Genomic DNA, 26,752 nt, shown 5'->3' with positions numbered 1-26,752 from the left:
GGTTTGGCTTGTATCTTCCCTCCACGATTTTTTTGGCTCCTAAATTTGGGTCCTTTTTCATTGTTTCACTAAGTTTATTGGCTTGTCTGGATGTGTGGGCCACTAGATCTAGCCAGAAGAATATTTATAGAAAGGTTCAAGCTCTGTAATATTTCCTTGTGTTGATTATTTAATAGTATCACTTGAACTGACTGGACTGATTCCTATGTTTAGGATTTAATGGAAAGAACAGATTTCTTGATTTCTTCTTCATCCCCTTTAAATGTCCATACCTAGCCAAAAACTACTGTAGTAACACAGCAATTGTAGAGATCTTTTCTGCCGTGTTGGTGCTGTCTGTGGCAGATGGTGTCTCCAGAAGAACTCTTAAAACAGCTTTTGAATTAACAAGGATGTGGACCAGTATCTTTGTGTGCAGTGGCACTTCCAGACAGGGTTTGTTACCTTTTTAAATGTCCCTTTGTACTTCACATACATGAAAAACAGATTTATTTGCAAGTAGGCCTGGATTCTTGCTGTACAGAGCTTGATGTCTTCTGGAATTCCTGCCTCCAACTTCAGCTTTCTTGTTGGCACTTCTTGTCTCATAAAAAGGTTTTAATATAATTCAATTAAATTTATTTTATTCTTTTAAATTATTCCTTTTATGTTTAAGATTACAATGCCATTTGAGGAAAAGTTTGCCTCTCAGTAGTATTTGGCATGCACTTGAATAGGTTTCCCTAATATCGCCAACCTTCTTGGGTAGGATAGTGCCAGTTCATTGCAAGTGTTTGCCTGCAGTTTTTGTTCTCCTTTATTTGTGCCTGTTGGGCTGATATGTAGAAGTGCATGATCCTTAATTTTTCATTCACTTCCTTCTCAGCAAACGCTTTTTTCTTCTTCTTTTTAAACTATTTTATTTTTCCTTTATTTCCTTTTAATCAAAGTGTTGTTTCAAAAATTTTTACTCCATTCCACTTGCTGTATAAAAAATCTGTGGGAACAAATTAGTCAGGATGTGACAGTGATATGCAGTAAACAGTACATCCTGCTGAACTGGTTTTATTCTGTCCTTATGGAGGGAACTGGTATCTTATTACATGCCACTGTTCTTTATAGTATACGGTAGAACTGGTGATGCATTTGCTAATACATTGGCTATGTTGTGCTTCCTATTTTTCCCATAGGCTTCTCAGTATTTGTAACCCCAGCGTAAAAGCCAGACAATGATTGGCAGTACTTTTCTTGTGCCTCTGTTCAGCTGGAAAGTTACATTTCCATTGTTTTTGTGTGCTACATGTTTTTCTAATGGTCATTGATCAGCACATAAAAGTCACGCAGAATGGAAAAGCAATTACCAAGAAAGATAAATAGACAGTAGCAGCAGGTTTCATGAGAAACGCAGCTAGAATGTCGAAAGATAGGAGGAAAAAAGTGAAACAAAATGCTGGTATGATGTGTAATATTTGGCAAGTAAAACTAATGGTCCTTGAATTAAAAAAGAAGGTTCAACGTTGTGCCAGTTAATGAAAAATCACACTGAATCACTGTTGTAGCTCTGCTTCCTTTTTAAGATAGAATAATTATTGAGCAGAAATGTGCTGTGTAATGTGGTGCAAAAGCTGCATGGAAACAAAATTAGCAAGCTGGTTTCTGAGGTTACTTTCCATGGATACGAAGCAGAAATCCACATTCAGCGAGTGGTGCAGGCACAGTAAGGAAGATGGGTTCCTTGGTGTTCTTTTCCTGCTCACAGACCTCTGTGGGAAATCAGATTTCCCTTGCTTTTCCTAACTGGTGTTTTTGCTCTGGCTTCTTCTGGACTCCCAGTAACATGTCCTCATAGTCCTTGGCCCATTGGTGGGATCAGGCCAGGCTCCAGGTTCTAGAGCAGCTCTGGTCCCCAAAAGAAACAAAATATTTAGGCCATGTAATTGGGGTAATCTTGTGCCCCTTTGGCTTTCCTGTCCTGCAGACCCTTAGACAAAGTGGCAACTGCAAAAGGGCCAGAGGAAGCTGGAAGGGACCAAAGGAGAAAGTACTGATATGGCCAGGATGGGATGCTGGTCAGCAAGTGATGAGTTGTCCCACCTCTCCTCACCATCCTCCCTTCTCTGGGAGCCCTGGCTGTTGCTGCTAACAGCCTTGGTCATAAAAACATAAAAATTAGCATAATTCCTTGAAATCTGTGTTGTGCTCTGTTTCCACTGTGGTCTTGTTTCATTTTCCAGGAGAAAAGGAATATTTTCACATTGTGCAGTGCTGTAGCCAGTCTATCAGTCTTACCTCCAGGAGGTGATTAGCCTGTGTATTTTGAAAAGTATAGTTTGCCTGGTTTTCTTGCCTTCATATGAGACATTAAAAAAATCATAATGGTTATTACTTTGTGTTAATGGTCATACAGTTTATTAGCTGTAAGTATATATATATACCATAATGCTTATGTGCAACAACTCTTATTTATAGTGACGTGGTCCTCTTTCCCCTTATTCTTTTACCAGATATAAGAACCGTGTTTCTCTAAACATGGGTGAAACAGAGCAGAGACCAACAGCTGGATCCCGGTTAGGAGCTCAGGAAAATGCTGGGATCAGTACCTTGGAGCATGGACAGAAACCACCTATGACACCTCCAGGAAAACTCATCTCCATCAAAATTCAGATGCTGGATGACACGCAAGAAACTTTTGATGTTCCGGTAAGGATATGGAGGTTGGGATGGCTAAAGATTATTCAGGCATTTCTGAAAATGCATGTTTTCAAAACAGTTCTCTTTTTACTTCAACAGTAATTCTTTGGCTAATGAATTCATTTTGCGGAGAAAATGGCTGTTTTATCAGCATTAAACAGATGATGATGATGCAATAGAATAACATTAAACAGTGGAGTAAACCATAACATTCCAGTTATTATTCTATTTCTGTTTGAATGGCTTCAGAAGAAGTGAAAGTCTTTGGTATTTTTTTTTCCTTCAAATATTACATCAGGGATTTGTTCTGCTTTCTGCACAGTTGATATGTGTCCTTGATGCTGTTTTGCTCTTGATCCAGTAAACCATAGATCTATACAGTTGTTTTTTTTTTCCTCCCACAAGTCCTTAGGATAGTAACTTCAAATTGTCAGAGTTTTCACTAATTTGTGTCACTCTTGCAGATGCCAAGTACTCATATGTTGAGTACAAGGAAAGAAAACAATCTCATCTAAAGTTTTTCTGTACTCCATTGAAACAAATCTAGGCTTGTACTTGCCAGGGAAACAGAGTTACTACTGCTTTTGCCTGCGTGTGATCACAAGAATCAGTTTGAATTAGTTTTGATACAAAAACCGATTCTGATTTACACTAGCTGTTAGTAACTACTATTGATTTTAACATGCCATGCTTAGGTAATTAACATGTCAGGTGGTTGAACACTGTTACTGTTATGAAAGTGTACTGGAATGTATATTTTTCAAAGTCCTCAGTGTTCAGTGAATAGGAAACTGGAAACCTGAGTTCAAATTTCATCCTTTGTGACTTGCATTTTATGTAGCTATGGTAACTCCCCATGACTTTATTGGCTCAGTTTTCCCTTCCGTGAAATGGGGGAGTTACCAGTGAGATACACACGTGTAGTGGCCTGTGAAAACACTTGTGGTCACTGAAAAAATGTTATCTCTGCATTAAAGATGAAAGAACTCTGATTTGGAAAATCCTAACTTAAAAAAATACTTTTTACCTGTTTATAACATTTTGTCTATGTTGTGTGTGTACACACATGTACTTTTTGGTTTGCTTTCTGCTGCTCTTTGTGACCCAACTGTGTGTTCAGTCTCAGATTCTGTTGTAGTAGAGTAAGTTCTCTGCACAGGCAGGTGTGTGTGAACTGAACTCTCACCAAGCGAAATGCTTATGTGTGTAGCACCTTCTTATGGCTTTGTGCCCTTCAGAATGCCTATCAAATATCCATAGCAAGCAGACTAAAATTAGCAGTCTTTAGGTAATCATCACTGTTCAAAAGTGTAGTTCTAGTTTAAATTATCAAATGCTAATGAAATTGTGCTGCTTATCTTATGTGGTACAAATATCCCTGTTATCCCAGAGACAACCTTAACCTTCCTTCCCTTCCCAGCTGCTACTTCACCACACTTTGGAAATGGTGTGCAGTTTGTAAGAGTTAATAATTCAATTTAACAGACCCTTAGTAGGAACATTTTTAAGATCAAATCCCTTTCATTAAATTGATTAGAAGCAAACATAGGTAACGGAAGAATGCAATGCACCCATGTAACTCCAGCTTTGCTTCTGGGAGTTTGAGAAAACAGTTATTTTTTTTTTTAACCATCACTATTAGAAGTCAACATTAATCTTTGTTTCTAAACTTCAGCAATACCTGGAAGACCTGGCTGTTTAAACAACTCTCTGTTCAGATCACTTGAATATGATTATTTTCTGAGGCTTTTATTTCATAACTACCTCTATTCCAGGAGAGCCCAGTTTGTTTTAAAGTCAAATCTTGTGGTGAGATTTGCAGGATGCTTAGATTATAAAGTCTCTTGGAGCAGATTCCTAAAGCCTTTTGTCTCTTAAAGGTCTGCAGAGTCAAATGAAGCAATACGCATTGTTTTCAGTCTGCTTTAAGAGGCATTAATTTTTTTTAGTCCCATGTCACAAAACTGAAAAACTTTTAGTACATCTAAACTGAGATGTTTATTCATGTTGGAAAACCCATGCTCCCATTTAAAAGCTTGCTGGTTTTAGCCAGATTGGTGCAGTATACACAGAAAAAGAAAGTGACACCATTTTAACAAAATATTTTAGGAGCAGAAACTGTGGCAGTGGGCAGAAGATGTTAAACATTACATGGCTAAGCACATCTGTGGGCTTGCTTTGCAGTGGAGAATTAAAGGCTTTTTGCATGGTTGAAGGCCTGAATTACTCTTTACAAAACTTGGGCTGCTATGGTTATGAAAATAACCTTCCAAATACGATACAAGCATGAACTGACAAGGCTTCATGTTTCCCATAGTTTCAGGAATTTTGCTGGGCAATTTTTTCTCTATTAGCAAATCGGCCAAACTTTGAGTGGTTTTATTGCTGCTTGTAATGTGTCTTGTAGGACGGTATGAGGTTTAAGTCATGCTGGTTTATTATTTGCTCGTGAAGTCTGTGTAAAAATAGATGCGGATATTGGTGCTAGTTCTTCCTGAATTTGGGGGAGGTAGTGAAGTAGTTGAGACTATCCATCTGTCTAGTCCTCCTTCCTTGCTACTCCTACAGTTTCTCCTTTCTTCTTCCCCCTGTTAGCTAAAACTGGACAAAGATTGTATTGGTGTGGTGTTTTTCTTGGGTTTTTGTTTTATTTTGGTGTTGGTGTGGTGGGTTTTTTGTTTGTTTTTGTTTGTTTGTGGGGTTTTTTTTGGTGGTGTGTGGTTTGGTTTTTGGTGTGGTTGTTTTTTTATCTTCAGGAGGCAAGATCCTATATCCTTGCATTTAGGCAATCCCCTTTCTCCCATCCTATGCAAATGACTTGTTTTTATTAGAGCAAAATCCTTCAGATTTCTGTGTCTGTTCTGTATATAATAAAATAAGAATAAAAACATGCCATACTTCCATTCCCCTCAGAGTGCTGCTCCTCTTTGGGCTGTTTAAAAGTGGAGGAACCTTGGTGTCATTTGTCTTTCTAAAGGAAAGTTGATTCTTTTGGTGTTAGTGTTTTGGTGCTATATAATCATTCTGTGTCTGGCTCATTTTATTAGCTTCTCTCAAGCAAAAAAAAAACCCCAAACAAACAAAAAACAAAACCCAGAAAAGAAAGTAGAGATCAACATGACTTCATATGGGCCTGTAAATGATTCTTTTTTTCTAGGAAAAACCCATAAAGTAGAGACTTGAAAAACAGAAGCCACAATGAAGGCCTTTTCATCAGCCTTTGCAAATGCGGTTTTGTAAAAGGAAGGGTACATAAGAAAAACCTTATATTAACAAACAGTATTTCATTGCAGAATTTCCAATCATCCCTATATTCCAAAAAGCCAGTGAAAGCTTGAATAGGTAATTCTGGATCTTTCACACACATCCAGTTAGCTGGTTGCCTGACTCCCTTCAGTCAAATACAGATGCTTGGGAAAGGTGGGCACTGCTGCTTCCACAGAAAATATTATATTAACTTCGTATTATTGCATTTAATGTAAAAGGAAAGTAAAAAATTCACCAATTATCTTTCTGAGCACGTTTGTCTATACTGCTATGAGAAGATAAATGTAGAATATTGTTCCCTCTTTTAGGTTATTCAGCTTTTTATGACTGAATTTCTGTACCTTTAGTTAGAGTCTGTTGTGAACTCTTAGGCAAGAGGTGGCTTCAGCTGCAGTTGTAGGTGATTAGTGCCTAAAAATCAGGGCATGAATTGAAAGTTGATGATCCTTCAGCACTTGCAGGTGTTGGTCACGGTGTTAGCTTTCTGGAGGGATTGCATGCGAGTGAGGAATAGGTTTTTGTCTCTTGCTTTTTGATTTGAATTTACTGAAATATTAGTTAGATATGTGAACTGAAAACCGCAGAGGTCCATAATACACTAGGCTGTTTCAGCTAATGTTTGGCTGAGTTAGGACTATGTGATAGAATGGGCAAATACAATCTCCTTCTGCTAGGTAAGAGGACAACAGCTTTAACTAAAACAACTGATCTGATGGAGGGGGAACATTTTTTCACCCTTGTACACATAATGTTAATCTTATATAGATAGATCTTGGGCATTTTGACAGGTTGGCACTTCTACTGCAAGACTTGTGAAACCCAACACTGCCAAATAAAAGTTGTGTATTATACAAGAGAGGGTAGAAGTGTCCAGTTCTGCTTGATTTTTGCACTGGTTTTATTTCTGCCAGTCTCATCTAAGTTAGTTGTAAGAGAATGGGATCGATTCCATAAAACCGTAGTAAAACGTATGGATTTTCTTATGTTTGTTTTAATATGATCTCCCATGTAGAGTCAAACCAGTTTAAGTAAAAAAAAAAAAAAACCAACACAGTTTTTAAGGAAATGTAAAAATAGCTGCTAGTTGCATCGACTGTAGATCATTCTGAGGAATAAAAGCCTTTAATGTTTGGTGTCTGTGCCATTTATATTATGCTTACTTTTATAGTTGTTTCAGTGGCAGAAGTAATTGCTTTAAAACTACTCCTAAGCAGAAAGAGTCACTGTTGTTCCTTTCAGGTAATGCTGAAGACATGACTGATTCTCATGTTAGACTGTCAGGATGATTTGGTGACACAGACCACATTTAACCCTGACTGACATGATGCCTGTCACTGATCATATCCTACTCTCTGGGTGAATTAAGTTGATGTGCCTGGAATGATGATACTACTGATGCTAAATAGAAAGTCAGAGCTCTTTTCTTTTCCATTAGCATCAAAGGTGAGATCAAAGTATATCACAGGAGGGAACGATTCTTCTCTCAGTTAGGATCCGATCTCTTTAATTAAAACCAAACCAAAGTCCTCTTTATTGTGTCTGGAAGAAAATAGTTGCTGCCTTTTTGTGGCTGATTTCAGAAAGAACAAAACATACTTGTCTGTCAGATTACCCAAGTTTATTGAACATCTGGTTTGTGTCTTATGTAAACTTTCTTTCCCTCTAAGTGTGTTCAAGCTTTGTGAAATATGCAGGGTTGGAAAATGTCATCCGCTTTGAGGGATTAACACCTGGTTTCTTAAGCAACAGGAGTCTCTTAATAGAAAGCAGGGTGAGGGTATAATCCTTAGTAAACATCGGTTGTAAACATTTCATTTCAATTTGCCTTTCTCTCAGAAGAGAAAGGCTTCCTCATCTTTAGGTTATCTGAGAGTGAAGAGAATAAAGACCAAATGGTCTTAGTCAGCAATGATTTATCTTCCAGTGGAGTTTAGTGGTAGTGTTTTCACAGGGAATTTCTGTGCCTCAAGTCCCAAATTCTTAGAGAGAAGGACTTTGTAATGCTGACAGGGCTCTGTTTCTTAAAGCTAATGTTCTGGGTGGGTTTTTTTGTTTGGCTGGTTTTGTTTGTTAGCGCAGCCATATAATAATAGTTCGTATTCCCTTTGTGAGGAAAATGCCTTCTATTAAGTTTACGTCCCACCAACTTCAGGCCAGTGTAAGCGTGCCAGAAAAAGCTTAATATTAGAACGTCTTAATATTTAACAACAAAGATTGCATGTACTTTGTTACAAATTTGCACAAGCATTGTGTTACTCTATTAAATTTGAGATTTCAGCCATGGTTTAGAAATGTTTAAATTATTTTCTCTAATATTTATGGATTACAGGAATTGCATTGTCCTAGGTGTTTACCCCTGTCCTCGATATGCATATTATAACCAGTGAATAAAAGAATTAGAGCATTAGACAGTACAGCAATGCAGAAACATGAAACAGTGGTTTATACTTTCTTAGCCAACTTCAGTTCAATATGAATTGCATTTTTATCCAGCTTAGGAAGTGAACAGCAGGTCAAATGTCAGTTATTCATCAGTCTGAGGCTTTCTTTTCTTCTCATGCCTGAAGTTATTTGGCCATCACTGCCAGGCTATTTCCAATGAATATCAAGCATTTAATTATTCACTAATTGTCACACCAACCCTGCTGGATCTTCTGAAATTATAATAAAAGCTTCTTTTTCCTATAATTCTGAAACACATCAGTTACATTTTTCTTAGTAGAAGATCGTAAGTAGAAACCCAATAAACTGTGATTTTTGTTGACAGATGATTAGAATGTCCTTGTTGAGAGACAGGGAATTTTACTGACTCGTGTTAATAGTTTATGTGCTTTTTAAAACAGAAAAGAAAATAATCCACGAGACAACTTCTGTAACCTGAGGCAGCAGGCTGTTTAAACTGCTGATTGCTTTGTTACAACATTCTGTAGAATGAACAGAAGCGGGAATATAATTTGTAAGCGACAACAGATCCCGTCCATTTTCAGAGTGGATTGATGTATTTAAAGACAACTGGCAAATGAATGTAATTTTCCTGAATGAATTAGCCTAACTTGTAATCAGGGAAGGCTTATCAAATGATGCTTCATAACCCCTGTCGGTTCAGCTGGCTCCCTGAGCGGGGATGCATGAGCTGGTGCGGAGCGGAGGACACGGCTGTGCGGTGAAGGGCGGCTGGGGATGAAGAGGCAGCACAGGAACGTTGCTGATCGCTGCTGCCCTGGCCGAAGGGGTCAGGGAAATCATGCTATTAATTTTGGTGACCATGGCTGTGCCTGTAAGTTGGTTTGCACAGTACTGGTGAGGCTGGGTAGTGCTGTGGTGGGGGGAGCTCAGCTCCCTCCTCAGCTATGGGATGCTCCCCTCAGCCACCCTCTTCGGAGGTGTATGTGTGAGTGGGTCATTAGTGTCAGAAGTGGAGGCTGATAACTCCAGGCCTCAGGTTGTTCCAGGAGAGATTTAGACTGGATATTAAGAAAAATTCCTTCACTGAAAGAGTTGTCAACACTGGAACAGGCTGCCCAGGGAAGTGGTTGAGTCACCATCCCCGGGAGTGTTTAAAGGATGTGTAGATGTGGTGCTTAGAGACATGGTTTAGTGGTGGACTTGGCAGTGTTAGGTTAACAGTTGGACTCAATGATCTTAAAGGACTTTTCCAACCTAAATGATTCTACGACTGCATTTTTCTGTTTCAGGGGCAATGGGAGGGATGTTCAGCCTCTGGTCAGAGGAGAGAGGGGAGCTGAACTGCCTGTTGTGTGCTTCTTTCCTTCCTGCTGAGACTGAGGTTCGTCTCTTCTGGCTTAAACATTTTAAAACTATATGTCAAAGCCTTAGCTAATCACTCCTTCCTTCATAGTTAAGAGTGAAAACATGGTACCTTCAACAGGCAGTTCATCAAACCCATCTGGAACGTGTATCTTACTATGAGATTAATTGCTCTCTGGAGGTGCTTGTATATCCCAGTAAGGGGAGCATAACACGACAGCTTAGACTTCATTTATCATCTAGGCACCTAACTTATCCCACAGAAATTCCTTAGTTTCCATTTAGTTCCCAACCACACCAAAGAGATACATGAGTGTTCCCTGCACCCCATAGCTGTCCGGCAGTGCTGTGTAGCACAGATTTGCTAGGGCAGGTGAACTGGACCTGCCAGTTGCGCTGCTTTTGTCTGTCCTAGTTGTAACAAAAGAAGGTGTGCTATGGAGGAACAGTGCATTGGTGCTTTGCTGCAGTGGTGCACATGCATGCCATGATTTTCTTAAGCCCATTCTTTGTCAGCAGAAGATGGTCAAGTTACTTTCCTTGGGCTGCATATGAAAAACAGTCATCTTGGCTTCTGGCCTTATGCTCTGGAGGGGCATAACAAATGAGCAGGATAAGCTGGGAGAAAATAGCTGCTTTCCTCCTCCTCCTCCTGAAATGTGATTGATTAAGTGCATGTGTGTTGTCCATGGCTAAAGAAACATAGTGCAAGTGTGATGCTCTGCCAGGAGCACAATCTCACATTAGACTTCAGGCATTTCAAAGCACACCCATTTTATAGTCCTACACTGAGCAAAATATCAGAAAACTTGGGCTCAGATACAAAGCACTGCAGGTATGTGATTATATCGCACAGCATGATGAATGACCATTCAGAGCACTGTGAATTTCAGTAACTTAAATTGCAAGTAAAAGCATATCTCCCTGTAACTTGTTCTCTCACCTGTTAGAGAGATGAAGGAACCTTTCTTGTGGAATCCCTGTGCAGTTGCTTTCCTCCATTATTTTGAACAGAATGGAAAGCTATCTGTGTAAATAAAGGTTTAAGCAGTACATGATAAAAGAGTAGCAAAATGTTATAAATTATCCATTCGTTTCCCATTCAGTTCATTCTCAGTTGAATATGGTCATGTATTAATAATTTGTTGCCTGGTGACAACACAACCTGTTGAAATGCCTCACTCTGGGTTTATTTGCCTACTCTGGATTCCTACAAAATCAAACAGGTGCTGATGTGGGTGCAACAGAGGGGAGAGAAAGGACAGGAGCATGTTAGTAGTGGTTCAGACTTGGGTAAAGCTGCTGTCGAAGTACAGCTGCAGAGGTGGGAGAGGGAATAAATGTTAGGAACTCCTCCCACCCTTTATATTGGTTCATATTTTAGCACTTCCTTGGTTTTCTCATTGGTATCTCTTGTTCCTTCCTTGCTTGGCGCTAGAACATGCCACCTTATGTTGCTTATTTTCCTTGTCCTGTCTGCCTCCCCACATCTCCTTTGCAACTGCAGGTTCAGTACCTTGCTACAGATGTTCTCCAAACAAACAGGAGGTAGCAGTGCAGAAAGATCGCAGAATCATAGAATGTCCTGATTTGGAAGGGACCCACAAGGATCGTTGAGTCCAACTCCTGTCCCTGCACAGGACAACCCCACAGTTCACACCATGTGTCTGAGGATGTTGTCCAGTCTCTTCTTGAACACTGTCAGGCTTGGGGCCGTGACACCTCCCTGGGGAGCCTGTTCCAGTGCTGCACCACCCTCTGGGGGAAGAACCTTTTCCTCATGTCCAACCTAAACCTCCCCTGGCCCAGCTTTCTGCCATTCCCAGGGGTCTTGGGTGTATCTCCTAGGTCTTCAATCAGTTTCATTTTGACGATGATCTCCTTCCTCAGTGCAGTATTAGGTCATTGTATTTCAAGTCGCATGTTGTGCTGCACGGGGGCGCGAGCACTAATATCTTTTAAAGGCTGTATCTGTGCTGCAAAACTGCTGATGCTTTCTACAGTGACAGAGTCAAATTCTCATCCATACCGAAACTCTGCAAGTGGGATGATCTATCCAAATTTTACCCCAGATAATTTGTGGTTTAAAGTGAAGTTTGACCAGCTTAAAATATAATAAAAATACTACAACTAGGATGAAGTGATTGAAGCAGTATGTCTTTGTCTAATCTTGGTACAATCTAAATGGGCTTCACCAGTTCACAGCTAAAAGCCTTCAGAAAGACTTAGTGATAGGCTGCTTACCCATAAACTTGTCTCCACTGCTCCAATGAGGTACCTTGACAAGGCTGTGATTGCAGTACACACACACAATTAAGTGTTGCCTTTTACATCCTAATGGCATAAGTGCTATAAAATGCATAGCTGAAAATGTCTGCCAAAGCCTTTGTACGTATTTGAACAAGGCTAGCGTGTTAAAATCATTCTTGGATAAATATGTCAATTTTTGGATAAGAAGTGATGCGAAGGCACACATCAAGAACCAGATAACTCAGCAAATACAAACAGCAATAGCAGAAGTAGATTACAATATGTCCTTTTCTTATCCCCATCCCCAAAAAAGAGGCTTTGACTGATAGAAATTACACAAACATAATGCTGCCAGAATATAAATAGCAAATGGTGAGTTATGACTTGGTGCCAGTTTGCTTTTTGATGGCCTGTTGACAGATGCAAATATTCATGCAGTGCACAGCAGCAGGCAGTTTTTCTCATTTCTTTTGCTGTTACCTTCTCATGTGGTTTTCTGATTGAACCTGGAGTCCTTTCTTCTTTATTTTTCTTCAGTTTGCCTTGCTTTTGTAGTTCTGGTCCTGTTCTCATGACACAATATCTTCACATGGTTCTTTCTGAATTTGTAATAATTTCTGGTTTGTAGACTGTGGACAGTTTTGTGTGTAGATGTTGCTCAGTATTCAGAGCCTAGTTCTTCACACACAAAGGGGGACACCTTTTGCTCTTAAAAGACTAACATTTTATCGCTTCATTATCTGGTGCAGATGCGGTTTCATTCCATTCTGTCACCTCACTCCTTTCTAACTTTCCAGTTTTGTCTTAGGAAACATCCAATTACATATCCTCTGTATAGACAAATTATAGGGCTCCTCACAATATTTTGTAGCAGAGCTGTCTTTCTGGTCCTTTACAAGGAGCACATTTGGGCAGAACAGCTTGATATTTGCTCAGGAGTGACTGTAAGTTGGGGGAACACCTTCCCTTTCTGATTACTGACAGGGATGAGCCAGATCCTCAGCCAGTGTACATTGTCTCAGGTTGACTGGAGTTACTGGAAATAAGCTGGGTTACATTATGTTCCATCTAAACATGATGAGGTGCCTAGAGCACCTTTCCTAGGAGGAGAGACAGAGAGAGCTGGGTCTGTTCAGCCTGGAAGAGAAAAGGCTGAGAGGGCATCTCATCAATGCTTATCAATATCTCAAGGGTGGGTGTCAAGAGGATGGGACCAGACTCCTTTCCGTGGTGCCCAATGATAGGATGAGGGGCAACAGGCACAGACTGAAGCACAGGAGGTTCCATCTCAACGTGAGGAGAAACTTCTTTACTGTGAGGGTGCCAGAGCACTGGAACAGGCTGCCCAGAGAGGTTGTGGAGTCTCCTTCTCTGGAGACATTCAAAACCCACCTGGACACATTCCTGTGTGATCTGCTCTGGGTGAACCTGCTTTAGCAGGTGGGTGGGACTGGATGATCTCCAGAGGTCCCTTCCAACCCTAGCTGTTCTGTGATATGACCCAGGGATCTTCTCTGAGAGTGCTGCCTATTGAAATTCATGTCAGATACTACAGTTTTGTTTAACAGAATTGAAATAAAAGGGATTTTGCAGAATTAAGTTAATACATATAGCTGACGTGAATGAGACTGCTTTGTCAAACCTTATACAAAAAGATATCTTACAGGAATTATAGAAGGACCCTATCAAGTAATTTCGAGCATTGGATTCACACAGATTAATGCTGCAAACAGAAAAAAAATGTGTCTAATGCTCTTAAACGTTTCAGAGTAATTCAGAAACAAACACTGGGGACTGGCAAAAGAAAATGCTTTTTGTGGCAGCACTTGAATGCTCACTCTTAGCGTGACAGAGATTGGAAGGGACTCCTGGAGGTAGCCTGGTCCAACTCTTCACTCAAGGCAGGGCCAACAGTGAGGAGATGATTCAAGGTCCTCAAGAAACACTTGAATGTAAGGATTCAGGACTACTGTGATTTAGGATCTTTTTTCTTTGAGGGCCTTAGTTGAAGTTCAGAGTTACCAGTTGAAGATCTGTCGCTTTTAAGCCCGTGACTGGCAACTGTCAGCTAGAAAACTTCGGGTTTCTGTGTGGCACATGGGCGTTCGCAGCCACATCTGTGGGCTTATAAAAGAAACAAGGCAGCAATCATTTTATAAATGAGAGACATGTCATAAGCTTGCTTATGTTCTAGAGTTTGTCAAGCCCTTCAGATTTTCTTCTTAGTTTTTTACTTCATGTCAAAGTCTAACTTTGGGTATATGTGCTTTGAAAGATTATGGAAGCTTCTAAAAATAAAATTCAAGTGGAAAGCAGATGCTTCAAATGGCTGATTGTGTCACAACATGTTCAGCTCCATGATTTTGGCAATCTTGGGAAGAGCAAGGTAGAAATACCGAGCTGCAGAAGCGCAGGCTTGTGAAAAGGGAAGACTTTTGTAACTGCAGCTGCTTTGAAAAGTCAACAAAATTCTCCCTGAAAATCTTGTGAAAACCTTCTGGGTTCACAGCAGCTGTGGAAGAGCTAGGTTTTCAGACTATATTCTATTAAGTCAAACTGGATTGCTCTTGTTAGAGAAATAGAATTAGGAGTAGGTAATCTTTTTGTTTCGCTAACATAAGCTGAGTCCAGCCCTTGCTATTTCTCTTTGTATCTGTTCCATGAAACAAATAACTTTGAACAGATATATGCCTTTCAGTGGAAAGGTCACTTCTCTGCAGAGCGTTTCAGATCTATGCTGCTTACGTTTCATTAGGGGGAAGATTGCATGCACACAGCTTAGCCAGGAGAAGTGACAAAAGGTTACTGAGGAAACAGTTCAGCATTTTCTTGGGCTGAGGGAACAAATCTGTGAGGGGTCAGTTAACACTGTTGTTCCTGGTTGCACTGAAATGGCTGATTTCCCATATAGGTATAGCTGTGAAGTGAATTGGTTGTATGTCTTTTGAATCTGGTGTTGTTCAGTTGGTTGGTTGGGTTTTTTTTTTTTCCCCTTTGAGCTTCTTCTATTTAGGATCCTGTGGGGGAAGAAAAAAAACAGAACTCAAGTCTTCAGCCTTCTGTGGTAATATTTTATTGAGAGTTGAACTGAAAGTTAACTCCTTCAGCACTCTCAGAATTAATACATTAGCCATTGCCTTATTAAAGAATTACTTGAAAATGTGGCTTGCTCATCTGACAATAAAGTAGCATGAAAGGATTAAGTAGCTACAATAATTAACAGAAACTAATGTTTTTGAATCTGTTGATGGCTTAAGTGTTAACATTTAAACTTTCTATTTCAAATTAGCAAGATGTTTTAACAGGAGATACTAATTTAGCAGGATATGCCTGGCTAATTTGACTGTGAATTTTGATTATTCCTGAAATTAAATAACTTGTCCTTGTCTCCTGCAGACATCTTAGCACCCACTCACTGGTAATTCATTTGTCCTTCTTAACCATCAGATCCTCACACTGATATTTCCCAGGTGAACAGATGTTACCAATTACTGCTGTTTTCATTTGGGGGCATTTGAAGGCTTTGAAAGGCAAATTCTCTTGAAAAGGTCACATATGTGGAAGGCGATACCATATAAATGAACTTACTTCTTGTAGAAATGGTCCCTGGATTCCTGGGCACTTGTTGCCATGGGCTGAAAACCAGTGCACTAGGACATGAAGTGCTTGGGTATGTATACAGCCCTGTTACCTCTAGTATATAAGCTATTTTTTACTCTTCTTCATCTGTCACAATTGTACACTGTATTCTGGCCCTGAAGAGTTCTGTGGCAACGAGTGGAGCCCTCTCTGTAAATGCCTTTGCCTGTGCTTGTGGGCTTCAGTCCAGGGGTGGGTTTCTTTCACATTCCTGTACTGGTAGCTCAGAGGACCAGAGAGTGGGTGGGAGCACTAGGCCCATGATTTTCCACACTCCTTTGTTGTTAGCTGGGTTTCTAGCTGTGTTTTAGGCTGTTCCAAGGAGATCTCTGAGAGAAGTCTAACTTTTAGTGAGGACTCATCCTGACATGCAAGTCAGTACATGCGTTTCTAGTCCTTGGAGTTGGGGTTCCTCCCTCATCTCTTTTTATTTATAAATATAAGGATAACTCTGGGGTATAGCTGAAGATGTGGCAACTCTTCCATTAATAGCATGCCAGATGGTGAGCTTGTTGGCTTCATTTTCTTCTTATGTTATTTCCGTGTACCCTGACCCTCTCTGATAAAATAATTTCATGGAAACGTAAATGCCCTACTGAGTAAGGCTGGCGCTTCTTCTGGCTTAACGTTTTGTCTCCCACCCTGACGCATTAGCTGGTCCCTCTGCCTTTCTTTATTCCCCAGCATTCAGAGTCCCTTTTGAACCTGCCGATGCCTTCTGCCTCCACAGTCTTCTGTGGCAGAAAGTTCTAGCTGTTTGCTGCTGCATATGAAAAAGAAGCTGCTTCTTTTACTTCCTTGAAACTGATGTATTAGTTTAATCAACTGTTCCTCTAATCTCTGCTTTGTGAGGTTTGAGCTGTTCTGTTTAAACTGCATCACAAAAATGGGCCTATTATTATTATTGGGGATGGTTATGTTTTAGTGAAAAATAATCTCTTTCATCATTGAGTAGCAGAGCGGTAGGCAAAGAAGACGAGTCTGTTTAGGGGAGGGCAAATCTACTTCGGTGACAGATCAAATGCAGGCAAGAAAGTGATGGAAAAAGGGTAGGATAGGTGGGTAAAAAAGAGGCATCTGAAAATCCAAAAGTGTAAGAAAACACAATAAGAGAAGGGGGAAAGCATTGTTCTGGACTTGTATAAATCTGTAACTTTCCTGTTTTGTTTTGTTTTTCCCTTACCTTTGTACTTGCAACACTGGTGGTCTGAATCATTTGTGTCTTAAACATCACAGCATGACACAGTCACTTAAAGGAAGAGCACTAGAAAACAGCAATGACTGCACAGTGCAGTGTCAGAACTGGAAGCAGAATCCCTCACTCGCTCCTCTGTTTATTTGGTTGGCTTCTATCAGATGCTTACACATAGCAGAGTTAATGATGTGGCTCTTAAAAATTACTGCAAATTGCAAGTCTGTTACATTAATATGATTAATTTGAGCTAAAAGCTGTAGCTAAGATACTGCTAAGGCACAGAATCACAGAATGTTAGGGATTGGAAAGGACCTCAAAAGATCATCTAGTCCAATCCCTCTGCTGGAACAGGAACACCTAGATGAAGTTACACAGGAATGTGTCCAGGTGGGTTTTGAATGTCTCCAGAGAAGGAGACTGCACAACCCCCCTGGGCAGCCTGTTCCAGTGCTCTGGCACCCTCACTGAGAAGAAGTTTCTTCTCAAAATTAAGTGGAACCTCTTCTGTTCCAGTTTGTACCCGTTACCCCTTGTCCCATCATTGGTTGTCACCGAGAAGAGCCTGGCTCCATCCTTGTGACACTCACTCTTTATATATCTGTAAACATGAATGAGGTCACCCCTTAGTCTCCTCTTCTCCAAACTGAAGAGCCCCAGCTCCCTCAGCCTTTCCTCATAAGGGAGATGCTCCACTCCCTTCATCATCTTTGTTGCACAGTTGCATATAGAGCTGTAAAGTTGTGTGTGCAGCCACAGCATCACTGACTGTTCTCCATGTTCTGTAATGGCAAAAAGGGACTGATCTGTTTATTTGTGACAGTATCAATATAGGTGTTGGTAGAATGATCTTTTAAATAATATATTGAATTCAAATTACAGTGGTCTAAAATATATTCGAGTGAAGAAAATGCCTTCAATAAAAACACCCAAAGTAACTAACTCCATACAGGCCATTACAGATGTCCCAAAACAATGGACACTTGACTTTCAAAATGAATCCTAAGAGGTAAACTTAGCAGTAAGGTGGTGCAAATCAGCTTATGCCAACTCCACACTTTGAAACGTTGCAAACTTCAGTTTAAAAAGAAACCCGGCCTTCTGAAAACACAAGTGATAGAGAAAAGAACTATGATTTGGGTTTGTTTCGATTTTTGAACCTGTTTGTCTGAGCACCAGTTTAATGTATAAAGTCCTCAGCATGTAGAAAGACTGGGAGATTTTGATCCCCTCCACGAGCTGCCTGCCCCAGCTGCTTGAGGGAGTTTGTCTCCTACTTGGCTTCACATCTGCTTGTTGCCTCTCTCTGCTGTCCTCATCTTCATGCCGGAGCAGGAGCCCTGTGGTTCTCCTGGCCCTTTTTGCCTGTTCCAGCTTCTCCTTTCCTGAGCTTCTAGCCCTGTTTCAGTCTGTTGCCAGCTGCCCAGGAAGAGCTGCCGTAGGATGCTGAGGATTGCTTGCTGTGTGAGCGCTGACCCTTGGTGAGGAGACGGAGGACAGTGCAGTCTGGCTCTTGCAGGACAGGCTGTCTTCTCCGGAAGGGCAGGGAAGTGAGGCAAGAGCAATTGGAACAAGTTTCCTAGCATCCGGCTGAAATGGCCAACAAGGTATTATAATTCCAAATTACTGGAAAGGCAGGCTTCCTGCTGCCCTGGTAACAGAAGTTCCAGTCCTGACTGAATTTGTGATTCATGGAAAAAATAAGTTGAGAGTTCCCAAGGCCAGTTCTGGTTCTATGCTTTCATTTTCAGTTTCTCAGTCATGGAGTATTTGAGATAGAGACATTGAAAGGGAATGTTCATGTTTAAAACAAAATTGGAAATGTTTAGTTTTCTTCTATTCTTTTTAAGGCAGTGGAAACATTTTCATCCTTGGTACAAGAAAGCTTTTATTGAGCCAAGCTTGAGCTAAGGATGATGAGAAGTCAATAAAACTTGTAAGTAGCTTGAAGGTTTTTCAAGTTTGTGTGAACTTTTGTCCTGTGAGCCTTTGTCCTGGAGAGAAAATGTTTAGCTTGAAGGTTAAGACAAATAAGGTGACTTTTGCTTATCCAAAGAATGAAGGCTGTGTTGGTACCCTCATTCCCGTTCCTTTTCATACGGTTCTTTCATCCGTTCGGTCTGTGCCAGTCAAGGAGGAGGACTGTTTGAAGAGAAGGCACTGTAGAGCACTCTGTCTCTCATCCAGCAACAGCCGAATACTTTATGGAAGTATATTAAGTCCTTGACAGGAGAAGGCAGCCAGCTGGCTCCTGCAGCAGGACGTTCTTGTTCTCCCTCACCACTGAAAAGGAGGAGCTGGCAGAGCGCCTGCTGAGCTGGCTGGGGAAGAGGGAAGGCACAGACTCTTGCAGTATTTTAACTAGGTGGGCTGTTCAGCAAAAAAAACAAAGCAGAAAGCACACGTTTCAAGTCTGTCCAAGCCACCAACTGGAAACTGGTAGAGGACTGACTTTAATATGAGTAATTACCACCCAAGAGCCTCCATGGTTTGGGGAAGCTCAAAAATCTGCTTGCTTAAAGGTTGCAAACAAGTAAAATAACGACACCGGTATTCGTCCTGCTTAGAACAGCATGCAGAGTGGTGGCGTCTCACTGGTTAAAATAGCGCTGAGACAGTTCTACAAAATCAGGAGTTGGGAGATTGTTTTACTGTCCTTTTTTTGTCCTAATGAATACAGTTCAAGTCAAGATGTCAGTGTGGGTTACCAAGAAAGATAATTGAAAATAAAGGAATTCACATTATAATTGGCAAGTTCAGAAAACAGGAGCACTAGAACAGTGCTCACCGTTTCGTTATGCCGGGTTTTGAAACAAGACGAGGTACTATCCAGTTGATCATCAACTTCCAAAAAGCAAGCAGGTGAAAACAGCTTTAAGGCACAACCAATTAGCACAGAAATAGATGTATATTTTGGGGGTGGACGACCAAATGTGCTGAGGTACAAGTGTCTGTAACAAGCCAAGTCTCAGGTCATTAATTTGCAACCTGTTCTTTCCTATAAGCTTCCTTGAAGGAACTCTCCCAAGAAACACAGTGTGGATGCTCCATTGACTGACAAAGTGAAGCTCCTCATTTAAGCACTGAAATTGGTGGTCCAGGAGATGTTCAAGTAATGTAATGAAGGAACCCTGCTGGCTTATAGAGATTCAGAGAACAAACTAGATCTGGATTCTTTGTTCATAGATGCTGTTCAGTGACCTCCACTGTATTTTGGAGCAGACTTTTGACAAGTACCAAAGATATAGATAATGTTAACAATGACTGCTGAGGCCTATATGGATTTTTGGTGGTAGAGTTTAGTGTACTCCTAAGTTATTTAAAATGAATATATCATAAATCTTTAACCATTACATATATGCCTTCAGGTAATGTAGTTCTTTGAATACACAGTCATACTAAGCCTACATGTCCAAGACCCAGGTCATAATTTATAAAGATGACTAAATATCTGTGTGGTCTACATTGACCTTCCAAAAGGCATGAAATACTGCTCTAATACTGCTCTGTATTGCTTTCCCCTACCTTTTTTTTTTTTTTTTTTTTTTTTTTTTTTTTTTTTAAATTGAGCTCTTAGGTAGAGTTGGAAAAAAAAAATTCAATGTTGATATCAGTTTACACTGCAAAACTGGCAAAATTAAAATAAGCTCTGATACTTTTGGGCTAATTCACAGTGAATCAGATGTGTTAATTAAAAAAAAGTACTTTTGACCTCTAAATGAATGGGTTACAGCTCTGGTTTAAGATTACAGGTTGTTATAGTAGGTGCTGGGTTTAGTGCTATTTTAGTCTTTGTTCATCCACTTCACAAGAGTACACATTATCCGGCGCCATTTGATGCAAATAATCAATCTGCCTTGAAACAGCAGAACCATACAGAGGTGGGGGAGCTGCATTTTACATCCATCTGAAGTAGTTTTTTCCTTAACTTTAATGAGCAGCAAGCACCGTCACACTGGAAGTAATTAAAAATATGAGATTGCTCTATGTGTATAATGTAGACATAACTAATTGAGGTGTTGAAAGTAAGCTTGACTCTTTGTCAAGTGTACTGTGTAGTCGTTGCTTGCAAATTTATTTTCAGCGACTAGCAGAGCTCCATGGGCAAAGGTTGAGAGGAGGGCTGGGAATTTATTGTGCTTTTTCAGTTGTTCAGAGAAGAGGGAAAGGATGTGGCTCAGGTTTCTCTTAGCAAGTTGAAGGCATTTCAGCCCTTGTTTTTAGACTTGCAACTGCTTGAGGCTTCAAAGCTGTACATGTGTGAAAGAGAGGGAAGGAGGAATACATAACAGGGCTGATCTTATGTTAGCATAAACGTAAGGGTTGAAACCCCAGCTGTAAGAAAACATCTGTGGTAGCCGAGGGGATATTCAAAACACATGCATTCAATGCTCTCAGAAACAGGTAATGCATCAGAAAGATCTCAGTATCCTGTTCAGCAGGATATTTATTGTGTATGTTCAGTTTCTTAACAATCTGTAGCTGGTTTTCAGTTTTACTTCCAAGAAAACTAGTGTATTTTAAGTTACAAAATTTGACCAGCAATTTTGTTTCTGAGCAATCTGCCTGTAATCTATGATAAGGAGAACATTTTAAAGAATTTGTCATACATTGAAGAATAAGATATGAGGAGAGAGGTTAACTTAAAAAAAAATACCTCTAGTTTCGTTTGGAGGAAGAAAATAGGAAGCTTTAGTTGCTTATTTTTACTTTTGGTCCAAGTGCAGAGAGCACTTAAATGTTTCTCTCTCTCCTGTTTTTTACTGTGTGTGTTGCCAGACTTCTAATGTCTCCAGCTGAAAAAGGAAATTAAGCTGGAATCCCGGTTCCGTCTGTTCTTTTGTGCAGTGGCACTTTCTCACAACAGGGCAGCTACTTGAAGTGGAGTGGGAATGTGCTGCCAGTTTGTCTCAAGCTCTTGCTAACCACATGGGAAAAGCTCAAGAGCAGAGAGAAAAATCTTGGCCTTAGCCTGTTTTATCCACTTCTGCACTGGGACAGAGGAATTCACAAACCTGAAGAAGGACTCGTTACTGGGTACAGGAGCTAAAAGTGTTGCTTGTTTTTGAGAGGGAGGTAGCTCTGCTATAGACTTCTGTAAAAAAATGTGGGTTGCATTAAAGAGTACCACTAATAGGCAAAATAAACTTGACAATTATTAAAATGTCTCATTTCTCTCCTACAGTTAGGTAATGTTTCAAATTCCACATCACTGAGCAGAAGCAGTTAAATTTTATATCAATTAAACAGTGCTGTTGTATTAATATACTATTTAAAGAGAAAGTGAAAGAGTATGTGTGTATTAGCATCTGCCATTACAGAATCACAGGCTGGCCGAGGTTGGGAGGCACCTGTGGAGGTCATCTGGTCCAACCCCCCTCTGCTCAAGCAGCGCCAACCAGGACCACGTTCAGGCAGATTTTTGGAAACCTCCAAGGATGGAGACTCCACAAACTCTCTGGGCAACCTGTGCCAGTGCTGGCCACCCTCACAATTTCTAGATGATTGATGACTGTACTGACAGTCGCTCTGCAGGGCCCCACATCTGCACTTGTTGCTTTGGGGCATGAAGACTGTAGTGTTGGCAAGGAAATCTCACTGAATGCATTAGTTCACTTGTGCTATTTAGCTGGTGAATTCTCAGCAGTGGACAGTCTACTCCAGGGGTGTCAAACTCATTTTCACAGGGGACCGTATCAGCCTCGTGGTTGCTTTCAGAGGGCCAAATGTAATTTTAGGACTGTGTAAATGTAACTACATGTACACAGTCTTAAAATTACATTCATCCCTTTGAAGACAACTGTGAGGCTGATGTGGCCTCTGGTGAAAATGAGTTTGACACCCCTGCTCTACTCCTATGCACCAGGAGTTAAAGGAATAAACAATATTTGAGCTCTTGCCACATGTGGAACATAAAGATACAGAATCTCTATCAGGAAGGCTTTAAAGGCACCTGTCATCAACTATATAGAAAACTTTGACACATGAGCCAGTTCCTATGTGAAACTAGGTGGACTGGATGCCACACACGTGTTATGCAACAAAACAGAATTACCGCCAGAAGCCTTTACAGACCTATGTGTCACAGGTGTCTTTTGTCCTTTAATTTGAGTGTAGATTTTGCTGGAGGACTTGATGTAAGTGATTTGAGAAGTTACTGTTAGATTTTGCAATTTCAAACTGCTTGGAAGGTTGGTGATTCAACTAGCATGGCTTTCAGTGTTCCTGCTGTTATAAAAGACAAGTTTTACAAAATTTATTTTAATATATGTATGTTAGCATTGGAAATTATTATTTACGTTTCAGAGGTAATAATGCATATCATACAACTCCTGGAATAGATGGACTTGTGGTGTTCGAAACGGTAGCTACAGACAGGAATAGAAAGTTCCTGCTTAATCTTCAGATTTGTAATCTACACAGAGAAGAGAGAAGTGTTCTCTCTCTACTTCCTTTCATCCTGTACAAAAGAAAAGAGATTAAGGGATGTGATTTGAGGTGTGACACAAGAGTTTTGTACTGGAACTGTGAAAAAGAAGTAGTTTCTTGGGACTAAGCTGAGTGCGGTAAGCACAAAATAACCATTTTCTCTAGTATGAGAAATTATGGATATTTTAGCAGAGTTCCTTGCCAAAGATTAGGCATTTTCATTCATTTCTAACAGTTAAAGATATCTGGAAGCACTAGTGTAATCCCATGGGATGAGGGTTCATAAGCTGCAAAGCCATCTGATAAAGAGTTATTTAGGCTTGGTTAGGATTTTGTACCCTAGAGCCACACTAAGCTTGAGTTTATCTGATCTGCCATTGTTCAGAATGCTTATATTCAATAAACTGTCTCTGATTAATCATAACATTTACTCAGACCCACTCTGTTTAATGTGCCTTTATGTTTTTTCTTTTTCATTTTTTTCCCCAGCTGGCAAGAACAACGTGCTCTGTGGGGGTGTAAGTGCCCCTTCACTGCAGAAATTATTTTCCAAGAGTCCAAAGTAGCCCAGGTCCAAGGTTTTTGTTGCAAACACTCTGAATAATGGTTTTAGTAAGTCAGAAATTCTGGATTACTAACTTCATTGATTATTTTGTCCCATTAACCTTGAACTACTAAACGAGGCAGTAGTTGCCGTTTTGAATGTAAGCAGAACTGAAGCTGCATCAGCAGCTATTGTGCTATTTTGCATTCTATGTCTGTAGTCAGACTCTTTCCTTCAGTACCTCCTGACATTTACAGACCCAAATTCTTGAGTGGCAGGTGTATTGTGGCGGTCGAAAATATGCGTGTGCAAACTTATGAAATGGAGGTCAAATTTAGTGCCCTACAAGGGAAAGGAACCCAAAATGCAAAGCTAAGACAGATTATATGTAAAGTTGATACTATTTGCGGGTCTTGCTAACTTCAGTCAGACAAGTTATTAAAAATGAAGTGTTTATAAAGCATCATGTATCCCTCTACCTGAATAATTTACTGTTAAAGGATTAAGAAAGTTCAAGTATAATTATTTTGAGATATCTGTAGAACAGGGTAATATACAATACTCAGACTGCTTCTGTTGTTTTTGAAAGTACCCCAAAATATTTACATTCAAAACATTGATGTATATACTTTTTCTTCATGTTAACGGGACAGATAGGTCTTTCTCCTAATAGCTTATCCATTGGCCATGATTTGCAATCAGACAAAGATCCAAATCTTCTGGTTTTGAAGCATCTCTGTCTTGAAATATCCCACTGATGAAGCAGCATATGAAACAATGTTTGCTTCCTTTTTAAGTGAGAGGAAAATACAGCCATAAAGAGGAATCTTTAGCTTTATCATGCTTGTTCCAGTGACTGCCAAACCATTGGTTTCCCACCACAGTTCTGGTTTTTTGAATATCCGTCAGTCACAGTTTCATGAATTCTCACTGCTGGCAGTAACACACATGTTTTCATTTACTGCATTATGGGTATTCTCTAGACAACCAGTCTGTTGAAAAGAAATGAATCCCAGCGGTGAACTAAGATACTGAATTCTCAGCAGTTTGTGAATTCATGTTTTTACATTGAGGCTATTTATATCTGGATTGAATTAATTTGAATATGTAGCCAGGTGGTTGTGGTTATGTCTTTTATTATCCGTTGGATGTGAAAAGCCAGCAGAATGCAACTGCAGGATGGGAAAGCTCAGTAAATGTGGCTGGGAAACACAGCATTGTACGGTTGGAAACTCAGCTTGTGTTTCTCTCATTTCTGTCCATGATTACAAGCATTACCAGGATCAAGGAATACAATTATACAATATATTGTAACTAGAGTATCCTAAATAAGTCATACTATGTAATGTTTTTAGATCTGACTAAATTTAAAATTTCACTCAAGATGAAAATCTAATAACTTGTTGCTATTTTATCCTGTGGTCCCCGTTTTACCAACAATGAGAAGTTGCAAAATATCCAGACGACATCTTAGACAAACTCTTTTGAAGGAGAGTGGAGACTTCATAGATAACTTGCAAAGCCTGTAACTAAGCTGCAAATTCATACTCAGCAGGGTTGTGCTTTTTATGTCTGTCTTCTCCAATGAATATTCAGAGTTGTTGGCTCAAGAAAGAAATGGGCTTAGTCCTGAACTGCGTTTTATTTGGAGAAAAGAAAGTAGAAAGAGCAGAGTATACTTCTGTCAGATATTAAACACAAACTACCCAATCTATGTTCTTCAAATCAGGTTGCTCCTTTTAAGAGAAAGCTTGCTCAAAATGCAACTTCTGTCTGTAATTACCTCCTCTGTTTCGCTAAGATTGGAGGTTAAAGGGAAGTGAAAAAGTGAAGGGTTTTTTGTCTCAGTCCTTGATTTGCTTTTGTGCAGTTTGAGAGAATTTCATAGCAAAAACTGGAGAAAGTGACAAACTTGGAAGATTGTAAAGGCAAGTAAAAACTCCATGGGCAAATTCTTTAGGATGATTTTAATATTAGACCCCAGTTATGCCTGTCCCCATGCTGTTAGTCTTAGCTGTAATACTTGGTCATTCGTGCTGCAACGAAGCAGCAATTACATGGCGTGGGTAGTAGCGACTCCTGAAATCTGCATCTCTGCCACAAGAAGTACCTGTTGAGGAGCTTGCCTTTGATAGGACCTGGGCAGTACCCTTCCTAACACTGTGCTGTTACTCATCTTTGGACAAGAAGGGATTTGGGATGGTAGATACACCAGCCTTTTTTTGATTACCAGAGGTTACATTGAAACTGGTGTCACTTCCTTCTCAAAGACTTGTACTAGGAATTCACTGTTTATGATGTATTACTTTTAGTAGCAGTCTCTAAACGCAGCGTGCCTTTTTAAAGATGTCAACATGCTTGGAATGAAAAGTTTCTGAAGTGTTAGTAAATAATTGCGTAGTTTGTTTGCAAAGAAATATGCAAGCAGTGAATTTGAGTGCATGCCTATAGTTCAGCATTTTTAATAATAAGAGTATGCATAGCTAGAGGATTAGAAAATATCTGTTTTAGAAAGTGTTCTATTGGTTTCTTTTTAACTGTATTGATTTTACAAATTCTTTTTATCTAGTGGCTAATATATGCATAAGGAATATGAGTGTAATCCCTTGTGTCTGAGGGGCAGCATCTCTCTTGAAATGTGTTTCCCAGATCAGTCTCAATCAAGAATATTTTCTTCTATCTTGAGTCAATATACAAAGAAAAGGAAAGTCAACATACAAAGAAGAGGAAAACTCATGCGGTTTTGGTTTGTAGAGTGGTAAAGAGAAAGGAAGCTATATGGTTGTTTTGATATGGAAACACTAGGACAACTTTTTTCCTGCTATGTATGTACAAGATACATGTTGATAAAGTGTTACAAATTATTTTAAGAATACTCTGCAGACTCTCTGTAGTCTCACAGAAAACTTCTGACACATATTTAATTTAGAGAACATTGTAGTGTGTTCTGGTTTTTCTTCTGCAAATGACTGTGTTTGAATGCAATCAGTACC

At 39.9% G+C, this 26,752-nt stretch overlaps 1 protein-coding gene across 8 annotated transcripts in view; it reads left to right on the top strand.

The window, feature by feature from the left end:
- Positions 1 to 26,752, top strand: part of FARP1 (FERM, ARH/RhoGEF and pleckstrin domain protein 1) — a 227,519-nt gene that overhangs the window by 44,455 nt on the left and 156,312 nt on the right. For all 8 annotated transcript variants that reach the window (XM_082046994.1, XM_082046993.1, XM_082046990.1 and 5 more), the window contains exon 2: positions 2,484 to 2,679. In XM_082046994.1, coding sequence (XP_081903120.1) covers positions 2,509 to 2,679 — 171 coding nt within the window. In that variant the 5' untranslated portion in view covers positions 2,484 to 2,508. The remainder of the gene's footprint in view (positions 1 to 2,483; positions 2,680 to 26,752) is intronic.

This window comes from Streptopelia decaocto (genome assembly GCF_964273445.1).
Source record: "Streptopelia decaocto genome assembly, chromosome: 1".
Classification (NCBI taxonomy): Eukaryota; Metazoa; Chordata; class Aves; order Columbiformes; family Columbidae; genus Streptopelia; species Streptopelia decaocto.
Note: the sequence above shows the minus strand (reverse complement) of the source record. Positions and strands in the feature narration are given on the sequence as shown.